This window comes from Hemicordylus capensis, chromosome 4, assembly GCF_027244095.1.
Source record: "Hemicordylus capensis ecotype Gifberg chromosome 4, rHemCap1.1.pri, whole genome shotgun sequence".
In the NCBI taxonomy this organism is placed as follows: domain Eukaryota; kingdom Metazoa; phylum Chordata; class Lepidosauria; order Squamata; family Cordylidae; genus Hemicordylus; species Hemicordylus capensis.
Genome location: NC_069660.1, coordinates 49,981,440 through 50,007,863, shown reverse-complemented (window position 1 = coordinate 50,007,863; position 26,424 = coordinate 49,981,440). Strand labels below are relative to the sequence as shown.

The following is a 26,424-nucleotide window of genomic DNA, read 5'->3' as shown; positions in this document are numbered from 1 at the left end:
CTATCGAACAATTTGTTATGGGGCAGCTAACAAACAATTTGTTTTTGTTGTTGCTGCTGCTGCTGCAACATACATCTATGAGCCCCAAAGTTTTGGAACTGGTTTAACTATAATGGAGGTCAAGGTGCATACAGACAGAGATACCTTGACCTTGCTAAGGAGAATGGGGCTTAAACAAGTTCATGGAGGACAGGTCTATCAATGGCTACTAGTCTGGGTGCTTTCCAGTTACCCGCTCAAAAGCGGTAAAATGCTTCGGCATTGGGCAGACCGTATTGAAACCGTATATAAAGGCTGTTGCGCAAAGCCACCAACAAGGAGAGCAGTCTTATGAAAACTCCACAACGGGGAAATACAGCTATTTATTTGCACCACACATGCAACATAACAAGACTGTAACGTGTCAATAAATATCTTAAATAAGGCATCGGAAATTAGAATGGCACCTTGCTGTCAGCATAGGGATGGCAGTGTCACAACACAGGAAGTACAGAAGTACACTTTGCAGATCTGTAATGACACTGTGGTAAGGGTTAATCTGGAAAGCACCCTGGTGGCTGTGGGCCACCTCCTGCCTCAGAGGCATGATGCCTCTCAATCCCCTGCAAACCAGTTGCAGGGGAGCAACAGCAGGAGAGAGAACATGCCCTCACCTCTTGCCTGTGGGCTCCCCAGAGGCATCTGGTGGGCCACTGTGTGAAACAGGATGATGGACTAAATAGGCCTTGGGCCTGATCCAGCAGAGCTATTCTTATGCTAATTCTTGGTTGCTCATTTCTATTTCTGGATTTCACCTTAGGGTTGCCTTTTTTTCTTTCCTAAATGGACAGAGCCTCTGTAACTTCAACAGCTCTGCAGATCAAAGGGCTATTAAAAGGTTATTATTTCTCACAGATTAATCTCATTTGTCTCAGGGATAGCTCCATTCCTCAATACTTACATGGCACAATCTTGCTCATCCTCAGCTAGGAAGTGGTATGTGCGGTTATCTAGCAGGTAGGGTGGGAACCATAAGACAAGTTTATATTTGAAGTAATAACAGAATAGAAAATAAAACAGCTCAGAAGTAGATCTTTCTATATGCCCAAACTTCTAGGCTGCTGAATCTAGCTAAATGAATATAAAAATGAAGCAACTGGATTAATCAGTCACTATAGCAATTCAGCTCAAAATAGTTCTTTTCATAACTTAGAATTTGAATGTGTCACAAAAAGAAAGTCAATTTATTATTATTCATCACATTGTATTATGCCTTTCCCCACTTGGAGCTCAGGTAGCGTACATGGGGTTCTCTCACTTTATCCTTGCAACAATATTGTGAGGTAGATTAGGCTGAGTATAAGGAGGACACATCATCAGAGATGCTAGCACATTGTGCCCAAGACTAGAGCCTTAGTACTGACCCACTCTGACGTCCCTGGGATCCTCTGGAGAGTTTTTAACTCTCTCCTTAAATCAGTATCCCAGATGTCACTTGGTAAATTGGATTAGAAGAAGATCTAATTATTCCAGTTTACATCTGGGACTAAGTGGACACAATATAAATCAGCTTCTGAGCAACAGGAACTCTTAGGAGTTCCAATAGCAGGAGCAATTGTTTCAGTTTAGAGATCTGTCTGAGGTATGGAATTAAAACACCACAGGTCCTTCCAGAGTAGTATTCAATAGTATATGCAATAGTCAATACACTATGTCACTGACTGTACACATGTTGCCATAAACATTTGTGCTCCTTCCTGTTGCCATCTTATTCTCTGGACACACGCTGATCAGACATTTGTGTGATGTTTGCAGTTCCACCTGCTGGCCAGTGATTGCATTCTTAGAAGAAATGGCAGTTGCCACAAAAGTCATATAGAAAAGGGGACGGGTTTTTCTTAAGATTGTAAGCACTGGTTGGCAGGTGGTGCTATGAGAATGGCGAGAAGACTCTGATCTGTGTGTTGGTTGTGCTGTCGAGTCGGTGTTGACAACTGGCAACCACAGAGCCATGTGGTTTTCTTGGGTTTACCATAGCCTTCTCCCGCGCAGCATGAGATGATGCCTTTCAGCACCTTCCTATATTGCTGCTGCCCAATATAGGAGTTTCCCACACACCAGTGGGGATTAGAACCAACAGCATCCTGCTCCCTAGGCAGGTTGCTTCTCCACTGTGCCATTAGGTAGAGTGGGGAGGGTAGACAGAGATACATTTCTCTCCCTCTCTCTCATCACTAGAACCAGAGGTCACCCCATGAAACTGAAGGTTGGGAAATTTAGGACTGACAAGAGGAAGTACTTTTTCACACAGTGCATAATTAATCTATGGAATTCCTTGCCATGGGATGTGGTGATGGCCACCAGCTTGGATGGCTTTTAAAGCGGATGAGACAGATTCATGGAGGACAGGTCTACAAATGGCTACTAGTCTGGTGGCTGTGGGCCATCTCTAGCCTCAGAGGCACGATGCCTGTCAATACCAGTTGCAGGGGAGCAACACCAGGAGAGAGAGCATGCCCTCACCTCTTGCCTGTGGGCTTCCCAGAGGCATCTGGTGGGCCACTGTGTAAAACAGGATGATGGACTAAATAGGCCTTGTGCCTGATCCAGCAGGGCTGTTCTTATGTTTTTATTAGGTGGCTTGATCAGTGTGTACCTAGATAATAAAATCTTGATAGGAAGGAACACAGAAACCAATGGGAACATGAATATGGTCAGTAAGATGCACTTTGAACTTGTAAGGATGCTTTCAACCTCCTGCAATGTATTGTCATCTGGAAAGACTCATCCAGTTTCCACTCTCTAGCTATCCAACTTCTCTCTAAAGAGTTTTCTTATTCTTTTAGCATCTTGGCTGAAAGAAGAAAGGGGCATTTACAGTTTCTTAAATAAGTTTGTTAGAATCCATCCCCCATCCCATCAAAACACATAGTTTTACTCACCCAGGAGATTAGCTTTATTACCATATTAAAAGAATATAACAGGGCAGGCAATGGAATAAAAGCAAATCACTTATTCTAACTTAATTGTTTGCCCTGGCTGACATTAGCCAGACAGTTAGTTGGTTACAAGAGATCAACAATATGAAGCAGTAGACCCCCAGCAGGGGCATAGCTATAATTGAACAGATGGGTTCAAAGAACCCGGCCCTCCAGCTTCAGAGGGCCCCCTAGATCCACCCCTCCCTATTTTTTCCATTATCTCTCTCAATCGGAGGGGCCGCCAGGGAAAGCGGCGAACACGGGCCCCCTCTCCTCTAGCTACATCCCTGACCCCAAGTCTGAAATCCAAGTCCTTTTATGCTTGCTTGGCACAGAGGTACAGTATCTAATTCAGTGGCCATAGGTTTTGCCAGCTCCAGGACTGAAGATCCCCTCGCAGCTATTCGCCTGGGGCTATTCTTATAGAAAAACATAACTGAGAAGTTAGCTCCAAGGACAAGGAATGAGGCTGGAAGTAGAATATTAGACTATGGGCTCTTCCAGACTAATTTATTCCAACATCAGCTCAAATTATGACAGGAATCAAAAACAGGAAACTCACACAAAGAAGAAATAGGTTGCTGTTTATTCTTAGCACCATCTGCTGGCAATCTGCATCAATTTCATCTTTTTTCATACTTTTATTCTAACTTGAAGAAAAAAAACAGGCGTGTTTTATTGCTGGTTTGCTGACTGCTGTGGTTTGCCAGGAAGTGGTGATAAGAACATGTGACATCCTTTTTCTTCATATGGATTACCCATTCCGAACCCATGGTAAATTGAGCCACTGTTGGTTCCCTTCCATATAGAACATAAAACAGGCTATTCTATCAAACACCCTATCAAACATTTCCTCAATTCAGTTTCATGAATTGAAATAGGACTTACGGGAAATGAGATCAAAGCACTTCCTGTCATCCACATTTGGCTTCACTTGACAAGTGAGCAAATTGAGCTTGACTGGAGGGCGATTTAGCTAATGGATAATAAAAAAGCCAGTCAGATCTATCAGTATTCAGCTGCAATCCTATATACAGTAAATTCCATTGAATCTAGTAGGATGTGCATCCCAAAAAGCAAGCATAGTATTGAGTTATAAAAACCTTGCTTCACAAAAAAGTTCAGGCCACCAGAACCCAGTAAGGCCACAAGGGTTTGAACACATATCAACATATGAAGCACGACCTTTCCTGCCCTACCTGGAGATTTTGGCATTAAGCCTTGGATATTAACATGTGGTCCACACCACTGTGCTATGACTCATTACCCACCTCCAATTTCAAAAGGCTTTTTTTGCCTTTATAATGATTTTATTCCTAGCCTTCCCTTCCCTTCCTAGTAATAAGATCAATGGCAACGATCTTTAAGTTCTAGTTTGTCATAATACTTGATAGTCTTTTTTTAAAAAACAGATCTAAAACCACAGATTGTGCCATGCCCAGTATGGCAGACATGGCTTTCAAGTTCTTTCTCCCCAATTCATAGACTTCTATTAAGTTGCTGGGATGGAATGTGGGTGGAATTAGCAACACTGGGGAGGGGAACTGGGTCCATAACCATCTCACCTTTTTTATTCCTACTTTTCTCCTAATCATTTTGAGCCATTCCCTGCCAACCTGAGCAATGCTGCAAAGGAAGTGTACATGCAGTACACTGCCGTCCAGACTAAAGCTGCAGTGGCATTTGTGTGCGTGAAGAATTTTTGCCAATCTCCCTTTCCCTATCAAGTGCTCTGTGACACCTGGGCACTTTCCAGATTAGACCCTGCAATGCGGTCACGATATCTCTCTGAAGTGTGCTTCCATACTTCCTGTGTTGTGACACCGCAGCCCCTACACTGACAGCAGGGTGCCACTCATAACTCCAATGCCTTGTTTTGAATTTAATCACTGCGATATAGTGTTATAAGGTTGTATATCTGGTGTTTAAAAGTTGCTGTTTTGGGGGGTTGTTAGTTTTCACTCCCCTTGATGGGTGCTTTGCTATTTACGTTTTGAATGTGATTTGCCTGAGCGGAAGCATTTTGCTGCTGTTGAGTGGCTAAGCTGGAAAGCGTCCCAGAAATATGCCTGAGGGTCATACAATTCTCAGGTTTATTTCTGGGTATCGCAAGGTGCTTGAGAGGGAAGGGGTAATCTGCAAACACACACATGGACTCCACTACAGCTTTAGTCTGGAAGGCAGTGCCCTGAATGCATGCTTTGCTGCACACTTTGCTGCACACTTACAACGTTAGTCAGGATATTGGACAATATATTCATGCAGAAGACCTAGCTGCACCAGGAAGCCCATCTTGGAATCTTCTTGCCATTACAGTTTTTATTTCTGGAACTGTTTTCTCAGCAGGTCGGTAACAAAAGGATAATTCAGTTCCTCCACAATCTCCAAAATGATTGCTGCTAACCCCAATATACCAGCCACAATCAGCAGAGTAACAGCAACTATTGCTCAGAAGCATTGCTGGTATTGTTCTTAGCCCTTGGAAAACGTTTTCTGTTGCTTCTGCGGTCCACAATATGGCTGGTAGAAAAGTTGACCTCTGGAAGCCCCTTAATACTTAGTAGCCAAAAGCCATTCTGATTTCTACATAACTGGTTTTTTAAGAAGCTTCTCAATCTCAGATCCATCTACAGTAAACATGTTCTGCCATGAAATGAGATGCATACCGTGCTGTGTGAAATGGTCAAATAGCCATTCTTGATTGTGCACTTTCTCTTCTGCCAGACTTTTCTTAAGCTGAAAGGTAAAAGAAACATATCCTTTCACATGAAACTGGAAAGATAAGGTTTTGTGTATGCGAACGAAGCTGCCATACACAATGTAAGTTTATGTACGACTTTCAGAGGTCATACTTACGACCTGCAATACCTAGGCTAGAGCAGCCTTATCCAGGTAGAGCTGCTAATGAGAACTGATCCTGGCACTCTTCAGCTGGGTAGGCTGGGATTTAAACCTGGGCTAAAAGTGAGGTAGGAGGGCGTGTGCCCTCCTATCCCACTCCTCGGTTGTGTCACAGCACGGACTGCTGGCAGCCCATCCTACCATAGAGACTAGGGGAAGGAGCATCCCAGCCTCTAGAATGGCCACAATGCACCGTGCTACTGGCATGGTGCACTGTGGTATTCCTGGAGGCCGTGCAGCCATCTCCTAGCCTCTTTCTCACCATGCCACTTGCTGTAGTGGCGATTGTGTGGCCATGCAGCATGGCAAGAGGGGAATCGACGGCAGATCATGTGGGGGAAAGTAGAAATACTCCTGCCTTCCCCCCACCTCCCCCCAACCCTGGGACTATTGGTCATGTGAATGTCCCTAGTGTTTGTATTATCAGCTGCCTGAGAGAGTGGAGGAAGATTAGAGTTGCAAACCTATGGGCAACATATACATCTTCTAAGTAAATACCAATTCCAATGAAATCATTAGAGAAGTACAGAAAAGACTATAGCTCTGTCAAGCAAGGGGTTTGTGCAAATAGAAAAGAATGATATGTGCAGCTAGACTACACTTACTTGTTAAGCACACCACAGCAGTTTCCATTGCCAGAAAAACAAGCCACTTTTAAAGCAGAACAGCTTGTCTGAAACAGCAACTTGCTAAATATTAGTGAATATATTTTTCATTCATCATGACAATCTGTAGACAGAGCTCACTCATACATCTTGCTTAGCACTTGCTACAATCACAGCCTATACCAGGGATACATAATTCAAATGCCCCAGTGGGTCGAAACCAACTATGAGTTGGTATGCAGGGGCTGAGAGCAATAACAAGCTATACAGAACAAGCTAGCCAAAAAAATATGTGTGTGTGTGTGTGTGTGTGTGTGTGTGTGTGAGAGAGAGAGAGAGAGAGAGAGAGAGAGAGAGAGAGAGAGAGAGAGAGAGAGAGACTCACCCATCACTTTTCTTAAAGAGGCTTCCAGATTTCTCTGTGCCATAACACTTATTTCCTTGCAGTTGGTGCATGTTGTACCTCAATGGCTTGCTAAGGGGAACCTGATGGACAAAAATAAGAATGCCAATTTTTGCAGCACTTCACTGTTTTTCCTGAGAACAGTACACGTTCAATTAATAACCAGGAGTACAAAAATCCAAGATCTGTGGGATCATGTTCCAGGGCTTGTATTAAAGCTCTTAATCAAGTTAGTAAGTAATAGTCCAATTCTCCCCAATTTTAACCATATCATCCTTTCCCCTGTAGCCTTCTAAAATCATTAGCTAAGGGGGTAATCGCAAAAGGTAAAAGGGCCAGGACTCCTCTGCCTGCCCACAACTTCTAATTTGAGCCAGGAGTTGACAATGACTCAACAGCACACTTTACTTTACCTTTATGTCCTTAAAATTATTCCAGACAGCCATTTCCATTCATCAATAGCTTTTGTAAAACAGAGATAATTCCTTCTGACGTGATCTAGGACACTAGCCCTGGAACCCTACAATAGCTCACTTTGATTCCCTGCACCAGTGTAATATATCCCTTCTCTTGTGCTTATCACAGAGCTCTAAGGAAACTGAGAGAGAAAAGAGTTGGGTGGTTATTATCTTGACCAAACAACATCAACTTCTCCCCACTGATGGGAGCTTTGAGCTCTCATCATGCTATTAATAGTTCCCTACAGCAGTGTCTAATGTTAGTTAACATTAGTTAACCTAATGGCACAGCAGGGAAACCACCTGCCTAGAGAGCAGGAGGGTTCAAATCCCCGCTGGTATGTTTCCCAGAATATGGGAAACTCCTATATCAGGCAGCAGCGATATAGGAAGGTGCTGAAAGGCATCATCTCATACTGCATGGGAGAAGGTAATGGTAAATCCCTCCTGTATTCTACCAAGAAAACCACATGGCTCTGTGGTCGCCAGGAGTCAACACCAACTTGACAGCACAACCAACAGCAGTGTGAAGGATGCTGTGTCACACACAGAGCAGGAACTGTGCTCAGCGATCTGATACATGGTTACTCTCAAGTTGGGTCCCCCTTCCAACATCCAATGAGGACCTTTAGGATACATCATCAAGCAACTGAAGTGCAACTCTCTATGCTCTCCTTGGCAAAATGAAATGCCCTCTCACTAGTTTTACCTCTAGCTGCAGTGCTACTTTCAGCTGATCGCGAAGGGAGCACAATTGTTTCTTCTCCTCCTCCTGCTTTGCTTTCATCTGAAAGGAGTCACATCAAACATCCCATCAAGCAAAGTTGTTCTCTGCTGCTAAATCCTTTCTGTAGGCATTCCCTTCCTGTTTTGCATTCCACACTTGAAAGGTAACTGAGGTCAATCACCACCCACATGCAACTCTTGTGATACACTAGCACAAATCTTTCCAGCATGGCTGTTCAGATATCTGAACTTTAAGGGCATGCCCAGTTCTGTCAGACTATCTACATAGCTGCCAGGGATCAGCTCAGGCTGAGCATGGGATATATAATCTCTACAGCACAGCAAGCTTCTTACAAGTAAGTACGCTCCCTGTTGTTCAGTACAGGACATAACTAGGACAATAGGCATCTACCATCTTAGATGTTCCCTTAGGGGCTCCCTGCTAGTGACTTAATAATTTAGAACAAAATTTCAGCAAGATGGCCAGTTTCTGTGAGGTCATGTTAATTTGGTAGCTTGCATCTCTACCCTCACTCATACCTACAATAGTAACCCTCCTACCCACAGCCAGAGGCAAACAGGTTTTTGATGTACTAGGAAAGGGGGTGCATATAGAACAGCAGAAGCCCTCTTCAGGTTAAAACAGTGAAGCAGTATCCCTGTCATCAGTTCAAGCCAAGCATCAATTTTGGGGCTTTTCCAGAGTGGCTTACTACAACTTTAGTGCAAACTCTGACAGGATATTTAATTAACTCTCCACCTGATGTTAGTACACTGTGTAAGTTCTTAGCACCATCTGGCTTACAATCTGTGAAGAAGCTGGGGTGCCCCCCCCCATTTTATTTTATTCTAACTTGACAAAGATATGGCTTTTTCACAGATTGTCAGTAGATGGCACTAAGAACTTATGCAACATTCTTGAATGTTATGCAGACTCCAGAGGACTTATTACACTTCCCACTGGAATCTGTGCTGGAGTTATGAAGAAGAAGACTATTTATATTCCGCTTTTCAACAACAACAAAAGTGCACAAAGCAGTTTACATAGAAAACAACATGATCGCTCCCTGTCCCAAAAGGCCTTGGAATAAATCACTACTGAAGAGTCGAAAGCATCTCTAGGAAAGGGGTGGGGTAGGAACAGCAGAAGCCCTTCAAGCTAAGATGGTATAGCAGCCTCCCTCCAGCTAAAATATATTTGCAAAAAAGATAATTTTGTGGGTCAAGTGTAGTCCACAGACTGGATGTTGGCTATTCCTAATATAAACAATTTGGGGTATGTTTGGAGCCCTCTTCATACGTTATGTTCAACACACATTTAGTACATTTCATATCTGTACCTTGCATTTGAGGGGCCCTGTATGCAGGTTCAATTTTTAAAATGAATGCATGCACAGAGGTACACCAAGGCAATTTTTGGGCCTGGACTTAAAGGCCTTTGGAGGCTCCTCCCGCCTCTGCCGGAAAGTTAAGCATCATTTTTTTAAACATGTGGGTTCTTGAGGGCACAAACCACACTACCCAAGACAGACTAAAGAGGATTTGCCCCCACTGAGGAGGAGTGTGGAGGCCCTGGACTTCGATCCCGAATTCCAGGGGTAAGAGCGCCTCTGTGCATGCACAATCATTCACACACAAAAGGTGTACAGACATCTGTGCACTGCACACATGTAATATAGTGCCTGAATAGGGCTTGGATGTGTTAGAATACCACAGACAGTATACCCAAACTAGCTGTAAAAACAGTCATGTGGACGAGGGTCTGAGAAATGACAATTATAGAGATCTTCTACTATCCCACCTTGATAAATGCATGCACTGCAGCACACTGGTTACTACATGCCAGGAATTTACTCATGCTAAAATAGAAGTCTGCTCTGATTCATGCCCTCATGTCATTGCAAGAACTGGAGTGTTACTCTCAGTCAATCAGTTTGAAGATGAGGAGGAGGGCGATTGATGATGATGATGATACTGTTGGTCATTGAGTAGGATATACATCTTTCTGCTCTTTGACTTTGAGGAAAAGATGTGTGGTACATTATATCAAAAGCATTGTTGGGTAATTCTATTAGTCATGGTTGCAGGAATGTTGTAAAGAAAAATGTAAATAAAAATGATAACATGATTTTACACTCTGAAAAGTGCTATGAGGAGGATGCAAAAATAATGACCAGTGGCTCAAAACTGTTTCTTCAGAAGCTGCACCACTGCCCCCTGCCTTGTTCTCTTTGAAGTTTACTCACACTCTGGAGCTCAGGGGCAAGACTCTCTATAAACAGTTTGTGCTTCTCTGTTGCCTTTAAACATGCCTGGAAAAAACTGACAAAAAAATATTGTGGAGCAAAATCAGAATGTTATATTCCCAGTTTAGACTTGGACTGTACTGAGTTTTGAAACCACCACCCATCATACTTAGTGATGGCCCTAGCCTAGCTAGCTTAGAAATAGCTAGAAGTGGAGCCACTTAGACAATCTACCTCTTCCACATGCTTGGGGGAATTGGTAGAGGACAGCTTATGCCTTATGTGTGAGCTTCCCTTGAGCATTTTCCATAGTTAGTCACTGTTAGAGGCAGAGGCCTGGTCTCTAACCATGCAACAGAATGAGGAGTTAGAATGGACTGCACCACTCTGGTGGGAAAATCACATTTGTGAATTATCTGCCATGTTAAAAATTCTGTGCACATCAGGCAAAAGGTTGGGTCAGAACCTTATTAATATACATGTCAGTTTTCTGCTTGCAAGACTTTAAAAAAAATATGAGGACCATTCATGGTATTCCCCATATGCAGTCTGAAATGGTACAGACCATTGTAGCATTCTGCAACTTCATTCCCACCTCATTCTGCAGGATGTGGAGAGAAGACCCACTTGGAGTGAGCAGACCCAGCTAAATGGGACCTTTGAACTTGACCTTCATTGCAATTCTGATGTTCTTACAGTATTTGTTGGATTTTGAGATATCTGTCCCCTTGAGTGTAGCAGTCCTAAGTAAGGGACTGCCCCTTAGGGTTACCAACAATCACTTATTAGCAGGTGTGCCCCTTATTTCAGCCCCAAATTGTCTTTTCCTTATGGGATGCCATTTGTCCCTTATTTTCAGCTAATGGGAAGAACGAACCTATGGCTCAGATCAAACCAGTTATTTTCACTAATAATGAAATAATTAATGAGCTCCAACTCCTTTCCCTTTCCCCTCCCTACCAGAGTTCCCCTCCCTACTCTGTAGTTCTGGTGGGCTGCAGGCCTTATGGTTGCCAACAGTCCCATACTGAGGACATAACCAACAACATTAACATTAACAGCCAGCAATGACTGGCTTATTTAGCATTATGCAGGTATCAGGATGGATCATGAAGAGAACAAAATTGGCTAACTGTAGCTATATCAGTAAACAGAGGAGAAGCCATCTAAGTTGTAACTTATACTGTAGTTTAAGTTGAAAGTGATAAAAATATATACAGCACTCAGGCTCCTGTGTATTCCATGCCTTAGTCACCTTAAGTGGCACGGCGGGGAAATGCTTGAATAACAAGCAGAAGGTTGCCGGTTCGAATCCCCGCTGGTATGTTTCCCAGATATATCGTGCAGCAGCAATATAGGAAGGCATCATCTCGTACTGCATGGGAGGAGGCAATGGTAAACCCCTCCTGTATTCTACCAAAGAAAACCACAGGGCTCTGTGGGCGCAAGGAGTCAAAATCGACTTGACGGAACACTCTACCTTTTACTCCCTGCCTTATTCGGGCAGTGGAATGTTGGCATACACACACACCCCTATTATTTTAAATGGGCTAGAATGTTCTGGAATTGGAATTCTGGAACATTCAAAAATCAAAACTTCCTTAAATCTTGTCAAGCTGATAACTGTTTTTAAGAGTGATGAAAGTTACTTTCATAACAATGCGTCACTGTGCCTGCAGCAACAGTGTTACAACTGTTCAACCAAACAGAGTGGCAGTTGAGCAGCCTGCTGTGGAGGAAAAGACAGTTCACCCTTAAAAGGAAAAAAAGATATGCCCTAGAGTAGAAAACCACACATACTAGAGAAACAAAACAAAACACTGAAATATAAACTAATTGTATGAAGTAGGCCAATATTTACAAAAGCTCATGGCACATTAAATTTGTTCATCTGTAAGATACTATAGCACTTTTTCTTTTAAATAAAATGGCGAGGAATAGGAATAAAGAAAAGCTTTGCACTTACTTGAACTGGGAGTTGCAGTGATTGATGTTGTTCTGTAGCAAGTCAATTCCTTTCTTGGATTTAATTTCGTTCACTTTAATTAGATACTGGCGGGAAAATGTACATGGTTGACTTGCTGACTTACAATTTGTTTCAAAGTATTGTTTGCTTATCTCTCCCACTGGCCCCGTCTTTGACTGCTAAGTAATATGCAGCAGTGATTAATTCTTTCAGTGTTGTGTAAAGCATGGTTTATCCTCCCACAAATTATGCACTTAATTAGAACATGTCATACATTTTCTTTTGTAAACAAGGCTGTTCATTATTTACAGAATTAATCTTGTAAATAAATTTTAAAAGAAAACTATTGGCTGACATGCTGACTACATTACTTAACAGAAGGTCCCATTGAAATTAAGAGGGAAAGTCAGTCATTACTAACTTGTCCTATTAATCTCAATGGGACTTCTGTCGAGTAATTTAGTCAGCATGTCCCCCATTGTTCTTAGAAAACAACACAATGCTTTGCATTTGGACACCTTAAATCTATTATTATAGTAGTCGTTTCTTCCCATGGTAAAGAGCAGCTTTGGTGTGGCGATAATTTTTGTCAGGACCTCAGGGCCAGGGGGAAAATTAATCCCACCTGCCATGTTCCTGATCTGGAAAAGCCTTCCTGATGCTAATTACATCTAGTTTGGCCCTTAGAAGTGCCTTGTTTGTCAACCGGTATTAGGAGTGGCTTCCTTTCTCTTATATAAAATGATCTACTTCTTAAACCTTTACAAATGGCAGACCTGAACTCTTCATAATCTCCAGCAATACCTGTTTCTCTCCCATCTCCTGTTTTGTTTTGGGGTAGGCTGGGCTTTTTGGCTTAACATCAAGTTTGAGCAACTAAAAAATCACAAAGAAGTGCGCAAGCTTTCAAGTTCATCAAAGCTTTTCCATGAATGTTAAAAGTTGTTCCCTTGTTCCTATTAGGCTGTCTGTTTGGGATTTTTTTTTTTTTAATTGACCAACATGGCAGCCTGCCGTTTATTTATTTATTTACATAGGGTAATTTCCTATAGGAATACCTTTTCTATGCAGGAAAACCATGTGTAAACTACCTGCACACTGTCATTTGTGATCACATATCTGCAGATTGTGGAAAGCCAAACTTGGCAATCTGCATACAGTTTTCCCACACATAGGAAACTGTAACATGTGCAGAAATCTGTTTTGATGTGCCTCACCTCACACATGTGTAACTGGAACATCCTTCGCTCTTTTTCCATCTCCTCAGCAATTTCCCCTCCCATAACCTCGGTCCGCACCATCCCATGCTGTTTTGCCAGTTCCCGTTTTTCTTTCTCAATCTTTGCACTCAAGTAGAGAAAAAGAGTTTTATTAATGGCTGTGTACAAATGTGGTAAGGAACCATTCAAAATAAAGTAGTGATACACTGGCTAAATAGGAAAGTATTAGGCCACTTACAGTTTGTTCTCATAGTCTTTCCAGGCTTTCTCAAAAGGCTTTTTGAAGTCCTGTTAAGAAACAAAACAACTTGAAGAACAGATTCATGTCTACTTGTTTGTTCTCCCTTCCTTATTCCAAGGCTCCCCACATTGCTAAACTGTCCAGTTTCCCTGTATGGGAAAAGGTTACACCTATGCTCTTCTTGTCTGTTACAGTCATAGTTTTTGTATCACATCTCAAGGCCACCTTCCCACAGTTTCTGTTTAAAGTCATGCTCTGTGTGCATTCTCTACATCTTTTATCTGGACCCCTTCCTGTTTACATCACCACTTCTGATACATTATGGAAAGGCACAGTTGTATGCCTATTAAGGATGCTCATAGAGAAAATTCTCAGGAAAAGCGATGCGCTAGGAACAATTTTGCAATTATTTCATATTCTTCATAGGTTCTTGAGCTCACTTACTCAGGTTTAAAGACTACAAGACACCCATACATTAAAGTGAAATGTAGAACTTGATGTATAACATACTGTTATGTGCTTCCTATTTTATTCTGCCAGGCTAGCTTCCTTTGGATGACAGACCACTTGAGACCTGCAGTGTCTGTGTACAAATAATACTGCAGAGCAAAAAACAGGCACTCTTACAAGGCAGGAGATTTGCTCCCCCATATCAGATCCTCAGAGAGACCCTGCACTCCAAGGTGCTTCTTCAGCCAAACCCCCAATTCTCTCTCTGTCTCTTCACATCTGCCTTTCTGTCTTCACTACAAAAACAGTTGCCTTTCAGGTTCAAACCAGATATGGTTGTTTTTTTTAAAGCAGCAACAGAGGGTTCCAGTCCAGACAGGGACTGGGTGGAGATGAGTTAAATGCTGCCTTCCCCACAATCCTGCACTTAGTCCCCCCTCAAATTGCTATTTGCTCCAGGCAGTGGCGTAGGGAGACTCCCAGGGGCCTGGGGACAAAGTTGTTTGGGGGACTCCCCATGCCCCAGTGCCAAAGCCACACCCCCTACTTTCCAGCCCTACCCTTCTGCGCTTTCCCCTCTACTTGTGGCGGTGGCTGGCGGGCAGGCTTCTCCGTGTGCCATCTTCTCCCCAGCTGGTGTGCCGGCTTCTCATCCAATGGATGCTACGCTCATGCCTTCAGGAGGAAAGCTGCTTTTAGCACCCATAAATTCTTCCATCCTAGAACAAACAGCAGCTGGGGCTGGGAGGGGGCAACTTTAATCAAAACTGCAGGACAGAGGAAGGAGTTAAACCTCCACCGTCTCAATTCAGATTAGTTGCTTCAGCAGCAGCTGTGTTTATTAAAGAGACAGAAAATTGATCATTTTTTAAACATCAGGTCTAGTTTGATCTGCTGCCTTGCACCATCTACCTGTCGTTCATTTCATAGGCTCCAACTGTCCCTATTTTCTGGAATCTCTCCCTGGTAAATCACTGTCTCTATTTTTGCCCCTGGGAATGCCTTGTTCAATTGTTTTTCATGTGAGTTGCTAGAGTTGTCTTCACGGGACTCAGCTCTCTCCCAAGAGTCTCTAGAAATTAAATATCCAAGTGGTGGGTGAGTTTATTGTGTTTCCAGTGCACCTGCATGTAAATGAGTACACAGCACTAAGGTGCTATGCAGTGCACTACAAATACAATAATGTGTAATGCGGGGGCAGAGTTGACCAATAATCTTTGGTATGAGAATTGGTTGTTCCCAGTGTATCTATGCTTTCATCTGCAAAATGTTGGAGGTTCATCTGCTTGCTCTGCATACATCTTATTACCTGCTTTCTGATGTGACATGTGCCTGATTCAGACATTATGCATTCACATGTTTGTGTGACTGACTGTTCCTGTGTTCATTTTAAAAGTGAACCTGTATGCAGGATACCATGCCTTTCAAATGCATGGTACAGATAAGAAGTGTACTTCTGCACCTGTGTCCAGCATATGTGAATGACTATACCAGTATTCAGATCTATACCTGTGTACATGGTACACTTGAATGAGTGTTGAACATAACATGTGAATTGGCCTATGCTTGTACTCACAATTGAATGCCGTGACTCCCAGGTTGCTGGGCCACATTCTCAATGCGTTCACAGGCGTTGTCTCTATTTGCATTGTTGAAACATTGGAGGGCATGTCATCTCAGACTCTACCTTGGCAAGCAACTTGCCTATCTGGTAACATCCACAGCCCTTAAAAACCATTAAGCCCTGATGCCATGACTAGTCCGTTTAGGCAAGACCATGATGGACACATTCACAGTTATCAGGCATCAATGCTTCCAGCAGACTACAGCAAACCAAACAGTGGGAAGTGGTGTAGAGAATGAGCTGTCTTCGGACAGAAAAAACCCCAAGAGATATCTCAAGAACCTGAGATGGTACCAAGAACTGAGAGCAACCTAGCAGAGGCGTGCAGTCAGTGAGAATTTAATAACTTCACAGCAGAAATCAAATTCCTGCCCAGCTTCACAGTAAGAGAGATAACTTCTTCAGTATATACTCACCCCTTTTAAATCTCCCTTGATCAGTGAATTCAGGGAAAAGTTAATGTTGTGATACAGACTCTGCAACTAGAAAGAAAATAGTTAGGGAGGAGCCACAGGTCAGTGATAGAATATGTGCTTTGCCTACAGAAAGTTCCTGATCTAATCTTCAGCATTTCTACCTAACAGATTCAGGCAGCAGGTGATGTGAAAGATCTCTGTCTGAGGGAACAGGTGCCTAAAAATAATAGAGATGGAACTAGGCAAACATACCCAGAAAGAGAGTTTTATTCTTTGGGCTCCAGTTTAGAGATGTCCCCCTCTCTCCAGTAGCTTGCCCACCTGACCTTGGAAGGTGAAGGTTAATACCTGTTGCCATCACAGATGTATATTATTCACAAGAAAGTTAGCCCTTTGGAACTCCTGAAGTAAATACTATGACATGATGGATTTTACCATGGCAAGCAAGGTATACAAATGAGAGAATTAGATGTCAGAGATGAATTCAGGGTCCATACCAGTGTTAGCAACTGTACTGATTTGTTTAAAAGGCACAGCTCCCTGGGAGGCTTTTCACCTAGGCCTGCAGCAGAGTTGATCCTAGACTAAGTGGCCACCTTAAGTGGCGCAGCGGGGAAATGCTTGACTAACAAGCAGAAGGTTGCCGGTTCGAATCCCTGCTGGTACTATATCGAGCAGCAGCAATATAGGAAGATGCTGAAAGGCATCATCTCATACTGCTCGTGAGGAGGCAATGGTAAACCCCTCCTGTATTCTACCAAAGAAAGCCACAGGGCTCTGCGGGCACCAGGAGTTGAAATGGACTTGACGGCACACTTTACTTTAAGTGGGGAATATAGATGTGGACTGTGCCTTAGGGTCATCCAAAGTGCACAATGAATTCACTGCCCCTGAATATGGCACAGGAAATGAAGAATTTGACTTTCCCAGAGCCTTTATTCTTTCCCACAAGGGAAGCAGGGCATGCTCCTGTGGCCATAGTTCTGTTTCTCAGACAAATGCAGGAAAGAACATTTCTATACCAGGCTCTTGGAAGCATCTAGCAGCTCCTGAGAGAACGAAGCAAAGGTGATAAGAGCTTCAGCCAGTTTCTCTTCTTCATTGTTGCGACAGTTTTCTGAAAACTTCTCCTGTGCAGCAATATGAGTGTCTAAATGGCCAATGAGATCTGCAGGAACAAAAGTTTGTTTGGCTAATCGTGTGCCCCTTTCTGAGACAAATAAACCCACTATGCCCTGAAATTGTAACATATCAGCTAACTACCTGTTACGTTAGGTTGAATTAAATATGATTTGGGAACTAACGTGAAAGAGTTCTGAATATAGCACACAATTAAAGGTGATGTTTCCCCTCCCTTCTGCTGTATTGTGTTATTCTGCCAGTTGACTCTCTTTTGTCAAGCTGATTGCTTTCTAAAAGCCAGGGATGACCAGTTGACATATGCCGTAGACCAGTGATTCTCAAACTTGGGTCTTCAGGTGTTATTGGACTTCAACTCCCATAATCCCCAACCAAAGGCCACTGAGGCTGGGGATTATGGGAGTTGAAGTCCAATAACACCTGAGGACCCAAGTTTGAGAATCCCTGCCGTAGACAGTGGGGGAGGGGCAAGCACCCAGTGGCCTAGTGTTGCAGGGATGGCTGGGGAGCAGGTACATTTCCCCCTCCAGGATCTCAGCAGGGGCAAAAATCCCTTTTGCTTTCTACGTGGAAATAATATGCAGCTCTTCCAACACTTTGTTACATAACTGAATATCAAATTAAAATTGATTTTATGACCCTTCTTCCTCTCTTCCATTACAAGGAGTGTCCTCCACCCTTTGTGGTTGACAACCCAGACTGCTCTTCTGGGTAAATAACCACATGAGGTTCAACTCTGTAGGATTAGGACACTATCCTTGACTTATTGCAACAGAACCCTCAAATTATTGCATCTAAGTGCGGGGTGTGTCCATTGGGGTGGGTGTGGCTATGGGGGATGTCATGGAGAGTGCTTGTAGTTCTGAATATGTGACTACACCACTGCAAGGGCCACTTTGAATGGCTTGTCCTATGCATGCTGGACCCTTGTACACTGTTCCTTCTAACAAGGATTCCCAGATGTTACTGACTACAACCCCCAGCATCCCCAGCTGCAGTGGGCTTTAGCTGGGGATTCTGGGAGTTGTAGTCAACAACTTCTGGGAATCCCTATTAGAGGGAACACTGCCCATGTAGTCACTTGAAGAAAAGGCACATTTTACATTCTCAAAGTGCTTCAGCTGAGAGAGAGAGAGAGAGAGAGAGATTCAATATGTATTAAAAGTAGTTTCTCATGGGCTCACTTTTACTTATAGTTTAGGATGGGAGCATTAATGTGAAATGCACCATTATTTTTCTTTCAGAAATCTGACTTGTGGGATAAAGTTCCTCCTCCAGAAACATACTTTGCCCCTATGTGCCTGTGCCCCCACCCTTTCTCCCCCCTGCTGCCACCACTGATGTTTCCTCTGGGGGAGCTAATGACTGGAGATGTTTTCCTAAATGGGCAATTTACCTGGTAGTTTTTCAAACAGGGCTTTAAAAGCCCTTTAACTTGCATCTCCTCTGGAATGGAGAGGGTGCATTCACATATTGGCCAGATTTACCCCAAAGTCCCTGTGGGTTATCGGGGAGTAGTTCACACACAATTCGGGTTTTTCAGTACGTGTTAGAGTGTAGCTCGGTTTATATCCAGGGTAAAAAAACCCACTATTTGTCTCAGGTTTTGGGGACAACTTAGAGTTCGAACTAAAGCCTCCCCCTAAACCCGCAATAAAGCCTGCTGTGTGTAAAAGTCCCTGGGCAGAAGAAAGGAATGGCAGTTTAAAAGACAGTGCTGTGAATTGGCTGAAGATGAAGCACCTTTGGGTGCAATGGCTCTCTTTGGCACTTTCCAAACTAGCTGCTCAACAGCAGAAAAATGCCTCCATTCAGGCAAGTTGCATTTGAAACTTAAACAGCAGGGGAAGCAGTCTCATGGAAATTAACCACCTGGGGGGAAAGCAACTTCTTTACGCCGGATGTACGATGTCCTTGTTCTATATTGCAGCAATTAAATTTGAAGCAAGGCATTGGAAATGTGAACGGCACCTTGCTGTCCGCGTAGGGACTGCAGTGTCACAATGCAGGAAGTGCGGAAGCACACTTCCGAGATACGTCCTGACCCCGTTTTAGGGTCTAATCTGGAAAGTGCCTTTGAGAACTTGGTGTAGGATCAGCAGTTCTACTGCCTGCTTTGGGGGAAGGGATCTGTGTGCTCCCACAATGTTCTGCTTGTATATTTAAAAAGATACAAAGATGTCAAAAGTCTGTTCAGTGCTGTATTGTTCAAAGGAAACTTAACTCCTATGCTGCCACCCCTAGATCTCAGGGACATGGGAGGCATGTAACAGTTTGATGAAATTAAGGGCATTTACTAGTACAATCCACGTGAATTATTTCTGGCTGGAAGCAGTGACGCTCTTACCCCTGGACTTCGGGGCCAAAGTCCAGGGCCTCCACAACTCCTGGGGGCTCCCAAATCCTCTTTAGTCTGTTCTGGGTGGTGTGGTTGCCACTGGCCCACACTGCACCAGGCAGCCAAGTGTGAATATGGCCTGTGCAGGTTACTTTAGAGGCAGAGGGGAGAGTGGGGAAAACAAAATGTGGAATGGGAATATGTTAAGTTTCATGTTGAAATATTTCTGCTAATGCATATTTGCATAAATATACAGTACCTGTTTTATATTCTTACATTCTTGTGAGTTCAATTGTTATTTGTGCCCTCAAGTACCCACGTGTTTAAAATACGTGTTTGTCACAGTACTGAAAATACTGTGTGTGGGGGCAGAGGTGGGGGGTGGGGTGATGCTTGTATTGCGGGGGGGGGGGGTGGGCTCCAAAGGCCTTTAGGTCCAGGCTCCAAAATTACCCAAGTGTGTCTCTGTTGGGGAGGGAGGAATTGTTTGGAAGAGGTAATTTTAAAATGTGAGAGGGAGGGAAGATGCTGGAAGAATAGGAAAGGCAATGAGATTTGTGCAGTTAATTCAGATGGAGCTTTGGGGTGGCGAGGGAGAGGAGTGGGTAGGATTGTACATTAGGAATAAGTAGGGTACTGGGTTATGTCAAAAATACAATCTATGAGGAAGGAAAGGTTTATGTACATAAGCACTATTTATTTACACATGGCATTGTGAACTTGAGAGTGCTCCTATACATTTATGAGTTGAGAAAGATGTTCACCCAGTTTTTCTAAGCAACAGGGTATTAATCTGTCTGTGCACGGTGCCCATCATTGGAGAGACCCTTCTCTACATATCCTTATCAGAAAAGGTGAGGCAAGTAGTAATAGAAGAAAGGGCTTCCTCAGTGGTGGCACCGCCTTATGGAATTCTTACCTGGAACCTACGTTAATTTCTTTTTAGTGCTAAAGCAAAGTCCTTTTTAGTTTCCTAGTTCAACCTCTGAGCAGGTTTAGCAATCTTTACTACTGCTTTTATTCTGTTCCGTATGATTGTTGCTGTTGAGAATTTTTTGTTTCATTATTATGCTTGTGAACCACCCCGATCGTTTTTAAGCACAGTAGAAATATTAACTAACTAACTAAATTAATTAAGCAGTTCCTTGAAAGGTATAGGGATCCTCCTCTTAGGGGCTCTAGGTCTGAAAACCCATATGGCATGATTCTTCCTGTTGTAGCCAGTTGTGCTCTGACCTTGTCCGGCGGCATGCTCTGCTTTAACTGCTTTCCTCATCTTTTGCAAAACAGTTCGGTCCAAGTCCAAGGCCTACAGGCAAGAAAAGAGATCCTAAGTATGTACTGTATTCTGTTCTTCTCTCTTCCCCCACCTCACAAGCAGACGGAAAACAAATTGTATCAGACATGCAAACATTCTTGTACATCTGAGATTAACAAACAATGTAGGGCATGGAAAGTGCTCCATTGAGCCTTCTTAATTCAAGGCAAAGCGACGCTGCTGCAGGATATTTTGCAGTAGCCACTATGGGAATGGAGAATGGTTACAGATGGATTAACTTAATGGTCAAATATGCTGTAAATATGTCAAATAAACTGCAAGCAAATTGGGGACCATGCTGTAATACAAACATAGGAACATAGGAAGCTGTCATATACTAAGTCAGACCATTGGTCTGCCTAGCTCAGTATTGTCTACACAGACTGGCAGTGGCTTCTCCAAAGCTGCAGGCAGGAATCTCTCTCAGCCCTATCTTGGAGTACGTACAACGTACTGTATGCTTTGGTAGTTTGTTGGTTCAATACAAAAAATCTTGTCCTATTAAAAATAATAATAATCTTGTCCTATCTTGGAGAAGTCAGGGAGGGAACTTGGAACCTTCTGCTCTTCCCAGAGCAGCTTCATCCCCTGAGAGGAATATTTTACAGTACTCACACATCAAGTCTCCCATTCATATGCAACCAGGGCAGACCCTGCATAGCTAAGGGGACAAGTCATTCTTGCTACCACAAGACCAGTGCTTGTACTAGCCTTTCTTGACTCTTGTTCTAGGAATCTGATATTTTACAGTCCTCCACTCCTTAAACCGAATAACTGTTTACACAATATATGACAGATCATAAGCAGTGAAAATGTTCCTAGTTGTGTGGAATTTAAAATACTGTGGGAGTAGAATGACAATGCACTCTTAAGCTAAATGGCACATTATGTAGGTACCTGTATTTTTCCTAGGGTTGCCAACCCTGCAAGATTTACTTGGAGATTTACTTGCAGATTCCCGCAGACTCCAGGTGACTATTGAAAGCAATCTTTTGTTAGCTTGAGCTTTAAGGGGAAATATTAAGGGGGGGAATATCCAGAAATTGCTTCAGTCAAGAGTTAGCAACTTTAAACCTGCCCCCACCCTGAACTAATAACAGCTTTGGGAGGACAAATTAGCCTGGGAAAACTGCACATGTGAAAACATACACAAGATTTTTACATGTTTTAACCTGTTCCCCAAGTGCTGCTGCTCTGATCAAATTCAGAAACCCTTGCTGCTCTTTTAAGGAAAAAATCAAAATATTGGGAAATTCTATAATGGTTCTCTTGCATAAAATGGAGTTTGGCTCATAGGATCATCTGCCAAGGAATTTTTCTGTGTTCATGGGGGGGGGGGGGGTACCAGAGGTCAGCCAGGAGGATCAGTGCTCCACGAGGATCAATGCTGGGGGCCCATACATCTCACCAGCTCCTGCTCTGATCCAAGCAAGAGAAGACACAAGCCCCTTGTCCTCTATAAAGCCTGCAATGTTATATCATGAGTTGGGAGCTCATGACTGGAGTGGAGAGCTGATCTTGTGGTAGCAAGCATGAATTGTCCCCTTTCTTAAGCGCCTTGGTTTGCATTTGGATGGGTGGCTCCATGTGAGCACTGTCTGCTGTAAGATAGTCTCCTTAGGGGATGGGGCTGTAGCTCAGTGGTAGAGTATCTGCTTACATGCAGAAGGTCCCAGGATCAATCCCTGGCTGGGACAGACTTCTGTCTGAAACCTTGGAGAACCTTGGAGACGCCAGTTAGCGTAGACAATACTGATCTAGATGGACCAATGGTCTGCCTTGGTATAAGGCAGCTTCCTATGTTCCTGGGAGCACTCTGTCTCACTCCTGTAGGCTTTAAAAGAGCTGCTGAACTTCCACTGGCACCCCACAATCCTTTAACGTCTGTAAGAGTCAAGAGCTCCTGCAAGGGTCAAGAGTTCCTGATCTGACCCTTCAGGCTTTGAAAGGAGTATAGAGTGCAAGAAGGAGCCAGCAGCAGCCCCCACTCCTTGCCCCATGGCCCCTTAATTCCTCTCACACCAAAGTAAATGGTGTGAGGAGGATGGAGGATGGGGCCCACTGAAGAGGATAGGGAGGACAAATCAGCATTCATGGTACAAGGGTTCTGCAAGCCCTGAAGCCAGCCCTCCTTCCTATGTTGCTTTGATCTTTCTTGTATTGACAGAAAGTCAGGAAAGCAGTCTCAGGGTAACACTGCAACAGTTGTTTTTCACATGTTTATCTTATGTTTATTTATATTAGGACATGTTCCCGAATAAATGTTAAACACTTGCTGCAATTGTTTATCTCAGTCTTCAATGATGTCCTTGACCATAGCTCTATTTCTGGGAGACATTAGCACCTTTTAACAACAGTAGACTTTCTAGAAGAATCATTATGATTCAGGGACATATATTACAAAGGAAATTCCGCCACTCCCTTCTCTAAGCAGCATGTGATTGCACTGAATGAAAGGCAGCAAGGAACCAACCATATTAAAAATAACTGCAGTAGAGGCAGTTTTTTTCAGTTATGTCTGAAACAGGAGGACGGCTGTGGAAGCAATAAATTTGTTGACTGGAGAATATGGTGAAATGGTAACGGCCAGGCAACAGAGAAAAGTCAGAGCTGCTTCACTCCTATTTTGCATCGGTCTTCTAGAAGGGAAATGTTGCCCAATGTGTCAAAAGCTGCACCAACAAAGAAAGGAGGGAATTGCAGCTGAGGACAGATAAAGAGAAGGTAAGAGAACACTTGGCTACTTGAAATGAATGTAAGTCTCCTGGGCCAGATGGATTACATCCCAGGGTACTGAAGTAATTTGTGCATATGATCTCAGAGCCATCTGTAATAGTTAGGAACCCATTCTCCGAACAGATGAAGGGCCAGAAGACCAGAGGCAAGCAAAATATCATAAATAAGGAGTAGGGAGACTTGGCTTGGTAGTAGTGCATGTGGAAAAAAAATCTAGGTGTCTTGAACAAGTTGAACACGCAGTGTGATGCAGCTGCTAAAAAAGCTATTGCAATCATAGGTTGCACCAACAGAGATATAGTATCTGGATGAGAAGTTAATAGCCCCTGTGGATTTGCCACAGAGTTCTACATTTATTTTTTCTTTTCCCGTGTATTAGTTTAACACCACTAATGGAGTTTGCATTTATTGTTAATATTGCTAATAGCATTTAGTACTGAAACTCTGTACTTTTGTCCAATTCCTTCATCTGTTATTCACACTATGAAATTTATATTGGAGAGATAGCTTTTTACTGGGGAAGCTCGAAGCAGAAGCTTTCTTATGTTCCTGCTTGGGGATCTTTTTTGCTGCTGTTGATAGATAAGATCTGTTTGTATGGTTTTGTGGGACTCTCAGAGATGTAACCTTTTCTGTTTCTATAATACTAATAAAAGCATTTTTTTTTTAAAAGAGAAAAGTTAATAGCCCTATTCACTTGTTATGTTCAACATTCACACATGTAGTAAAGGCTATTTAACAGTACTGTGTATTTAAGCACTGTGTGTATTTAACAGTACTCCTTCAAAATTAATATCCCATGGTCATGACTAAAACATGTTCCCTTCAAGGTCCAGATATTGCTCTTTCACATTTACATGCAACATTTCCGTTTCCTGAAGTACATGCTTTTCTTTTTAGCTTTGTAACTATTCCTGTTTCTTAATGGTTTCCTGTTTCCAGCTTTAATTTTATTTTACCTACTGGCATAAAGGACGAAGACATGACTATATTTCAAGGTTAGCAAAACTGTTTTTTTACAAAGCTTGATCAGGCATCCTGGATTCAGCTTCACGGTGAGTCCTTTGGAAACTGAAGGTAGAAGCAACAGGATTTCAAAAGAGGAAATGAGGAGGTGAGAAGAAGTGGTTTAAAGTTACAGTTGGATAATTCATCCAGACGTTCTGCAAACATAGCTGCAAGACATCTTGCATTTTGAAGGAGGATCCTGTCTCTCTCCACTATAAGAACTAGAAGGATTTGTCAAAGAGATGATTTTTAACACAGTGATGCTGAGTCACACACAGACAATAGTGTCCCTCATTTTTTAAACATTTAGCCTTTTCTACCAAGTTTTCCACTAGGGCAGTGCTGCTGAGAGCAAGGACCTGGGCCACTAAGTGATAGCAGTCCCTAGGATGAGAGCGATTCAAAAATCAGTTGCACTCTCCTGTCCACTATACTGAAGGGACATATTAGCATGTCTTGAGGATGCATTCTCGCATAAAAGAGAAGAGACCCTGTTCTGGGCTCATTCTGCCTCAGAGGTGAAATCTGCCAAGGCACAGAGTACAGCCACTGGGTGGCACCACAAAGTATGGAAATCCTTCCTAAAACAGACCCTCTTAAGCTTCACCCTTCAATCATTGAAGGGAAGAGAACACTGCCAGTCTAGATTGGTATTTTTTAAAACTGATTTACCCTGGATGGCCTTTTGGGGGGGAAGCTACATGTGTATTAGTTTTACTAAATGTATTATTTGGTTTTCTAAAATTATGAGCTGCTTTGAGCTTCCCCTTTTGAAGGAAACGTGATACACAAGTCCTTTAAATGAAAACACAAACACATTTTCTCCTCTGTTGAGACCACGAGGGGCAACTTCCTGGTGATGATTTTCCACACATAGTGCGAGGAAGACCAGGTAGCACATTCTCTCCGTTTGGAGAACTCAGATCCCTCCCCCTCAGCTTAAACTGGCTGCTAACAGTCTCTTTCCCTGCGTCCTCCTTCTTACCTCCTCTAGGCTGCAAACAGTGCTCCTGCATTTGCTCATGTGGCTGGTGAAGGACGAGGTTGTCGGAGAGCTCAGGTCCTCTTGGGTTTGGGAGATGAACTCCTGAACAGAGATAAGCTCAGGCATCCTGTTGGCAAAAGCCTAGTTGCAGAGCCGAGCCCAGGGTTATCCAGCAAAGCTGCAGAGTCGGAATGTCAGGCCGCAGAAAAAAGGGGAACTCAGGATTGAGAGGAAGCAGTTAAGGCACACAAGCATGTGCAAGGCAGAGCAGCAGTGCCCCCAGTAAAACTAACACACACACACACACACACACACACACAGACAACTTTAAAGTTACCATATCAGAGAAAAATGCCTGAAAAGAAAGGTTTTGCTCTTATGTGGTTAACTGTTGAGTTTTTCACTTTTGGCTTGTTTCAGATGTCTGAAACATCATCATGTGAGTACATTATTACCACATTTTTAAAAACACAAACCGGTTCTGAGTGAAAACCACTTGCTTAGAAAGTCTCAAAATAATGAAGAACATTCAATCATGGAGGGAATTCCCATTTTAAAGAACAGGAAATGTGACCAGTGAATCAAATGGCATGCAAAAGTTGAAGTGGTCAAGGTCAGGGTTGCTCTTTCCACTGGTCAGTCTTGCCTTAATATACTGGAAGACGCACACACTCACACACTGC

At 43.1% G+C, this 26,424-nt stretch overlaps 1 protein-coding gene across 1 annotated transcript in view; it reads right to left on the bottom strand.

The window, feature by feature from the left end:
• The window catches only part of LOC128322440 (arf-GAP with SH3 domain, ANK repeat and PH domain-containing protein 2-like), a 62,330-nt gene extending 36,463 nt beyond the window's left edge, over nt 1-25,867 (bottom strand). The window contains exons 1-13 of the mRNA XM_053243656.1: nt 25,742-25,867; nt 20,931-21,003; nt 17,239-17,384; nt 16,217-16,282; nt 13,724-13,773; nt 13,483-13,612; nt 12,266-12,351; nt 10,300-10,375; nt 8,037-8,114; nt 6,852-6,952; nt 5,627-5,696; nt 3,849-3,936; nt 941-989 (exon numbers count right to left, since the gene is read on the bottom strand). Coding sequence (XP_053099631.1) covers nt 941-989; nt 3,849-3,936; nt 5,627-5,696; nt 6,852-6,952; nt 8,037-8,114; nt 10,300-10,375; nt 12,266-12,351; nt 13,483-13,612; nt 13,724-13,773; nt 16,217-16,282; nt 17,239-17,384; nt 20,931-21,003; nt 25,742-25,867 — 1,139 coding nt within the window. The remainder of the gene's footprint in view (nt 1-940; nt 990-3,848; nt 3,937-5,626; nt 5,697-6,851; nt 6,953-8,036; nt 8,115-10,299; nt 10,376-12,265; nt 12,352-13,482; nt 13,613-13,723; nt 13,774-16,216; nt 16,283-17,238; nt 17,385-20,930; nt 21,004-25,741) is intronic.
• Between the last annotated feature and the right edge of the window lie 557 nt (nt 25,868-26,424).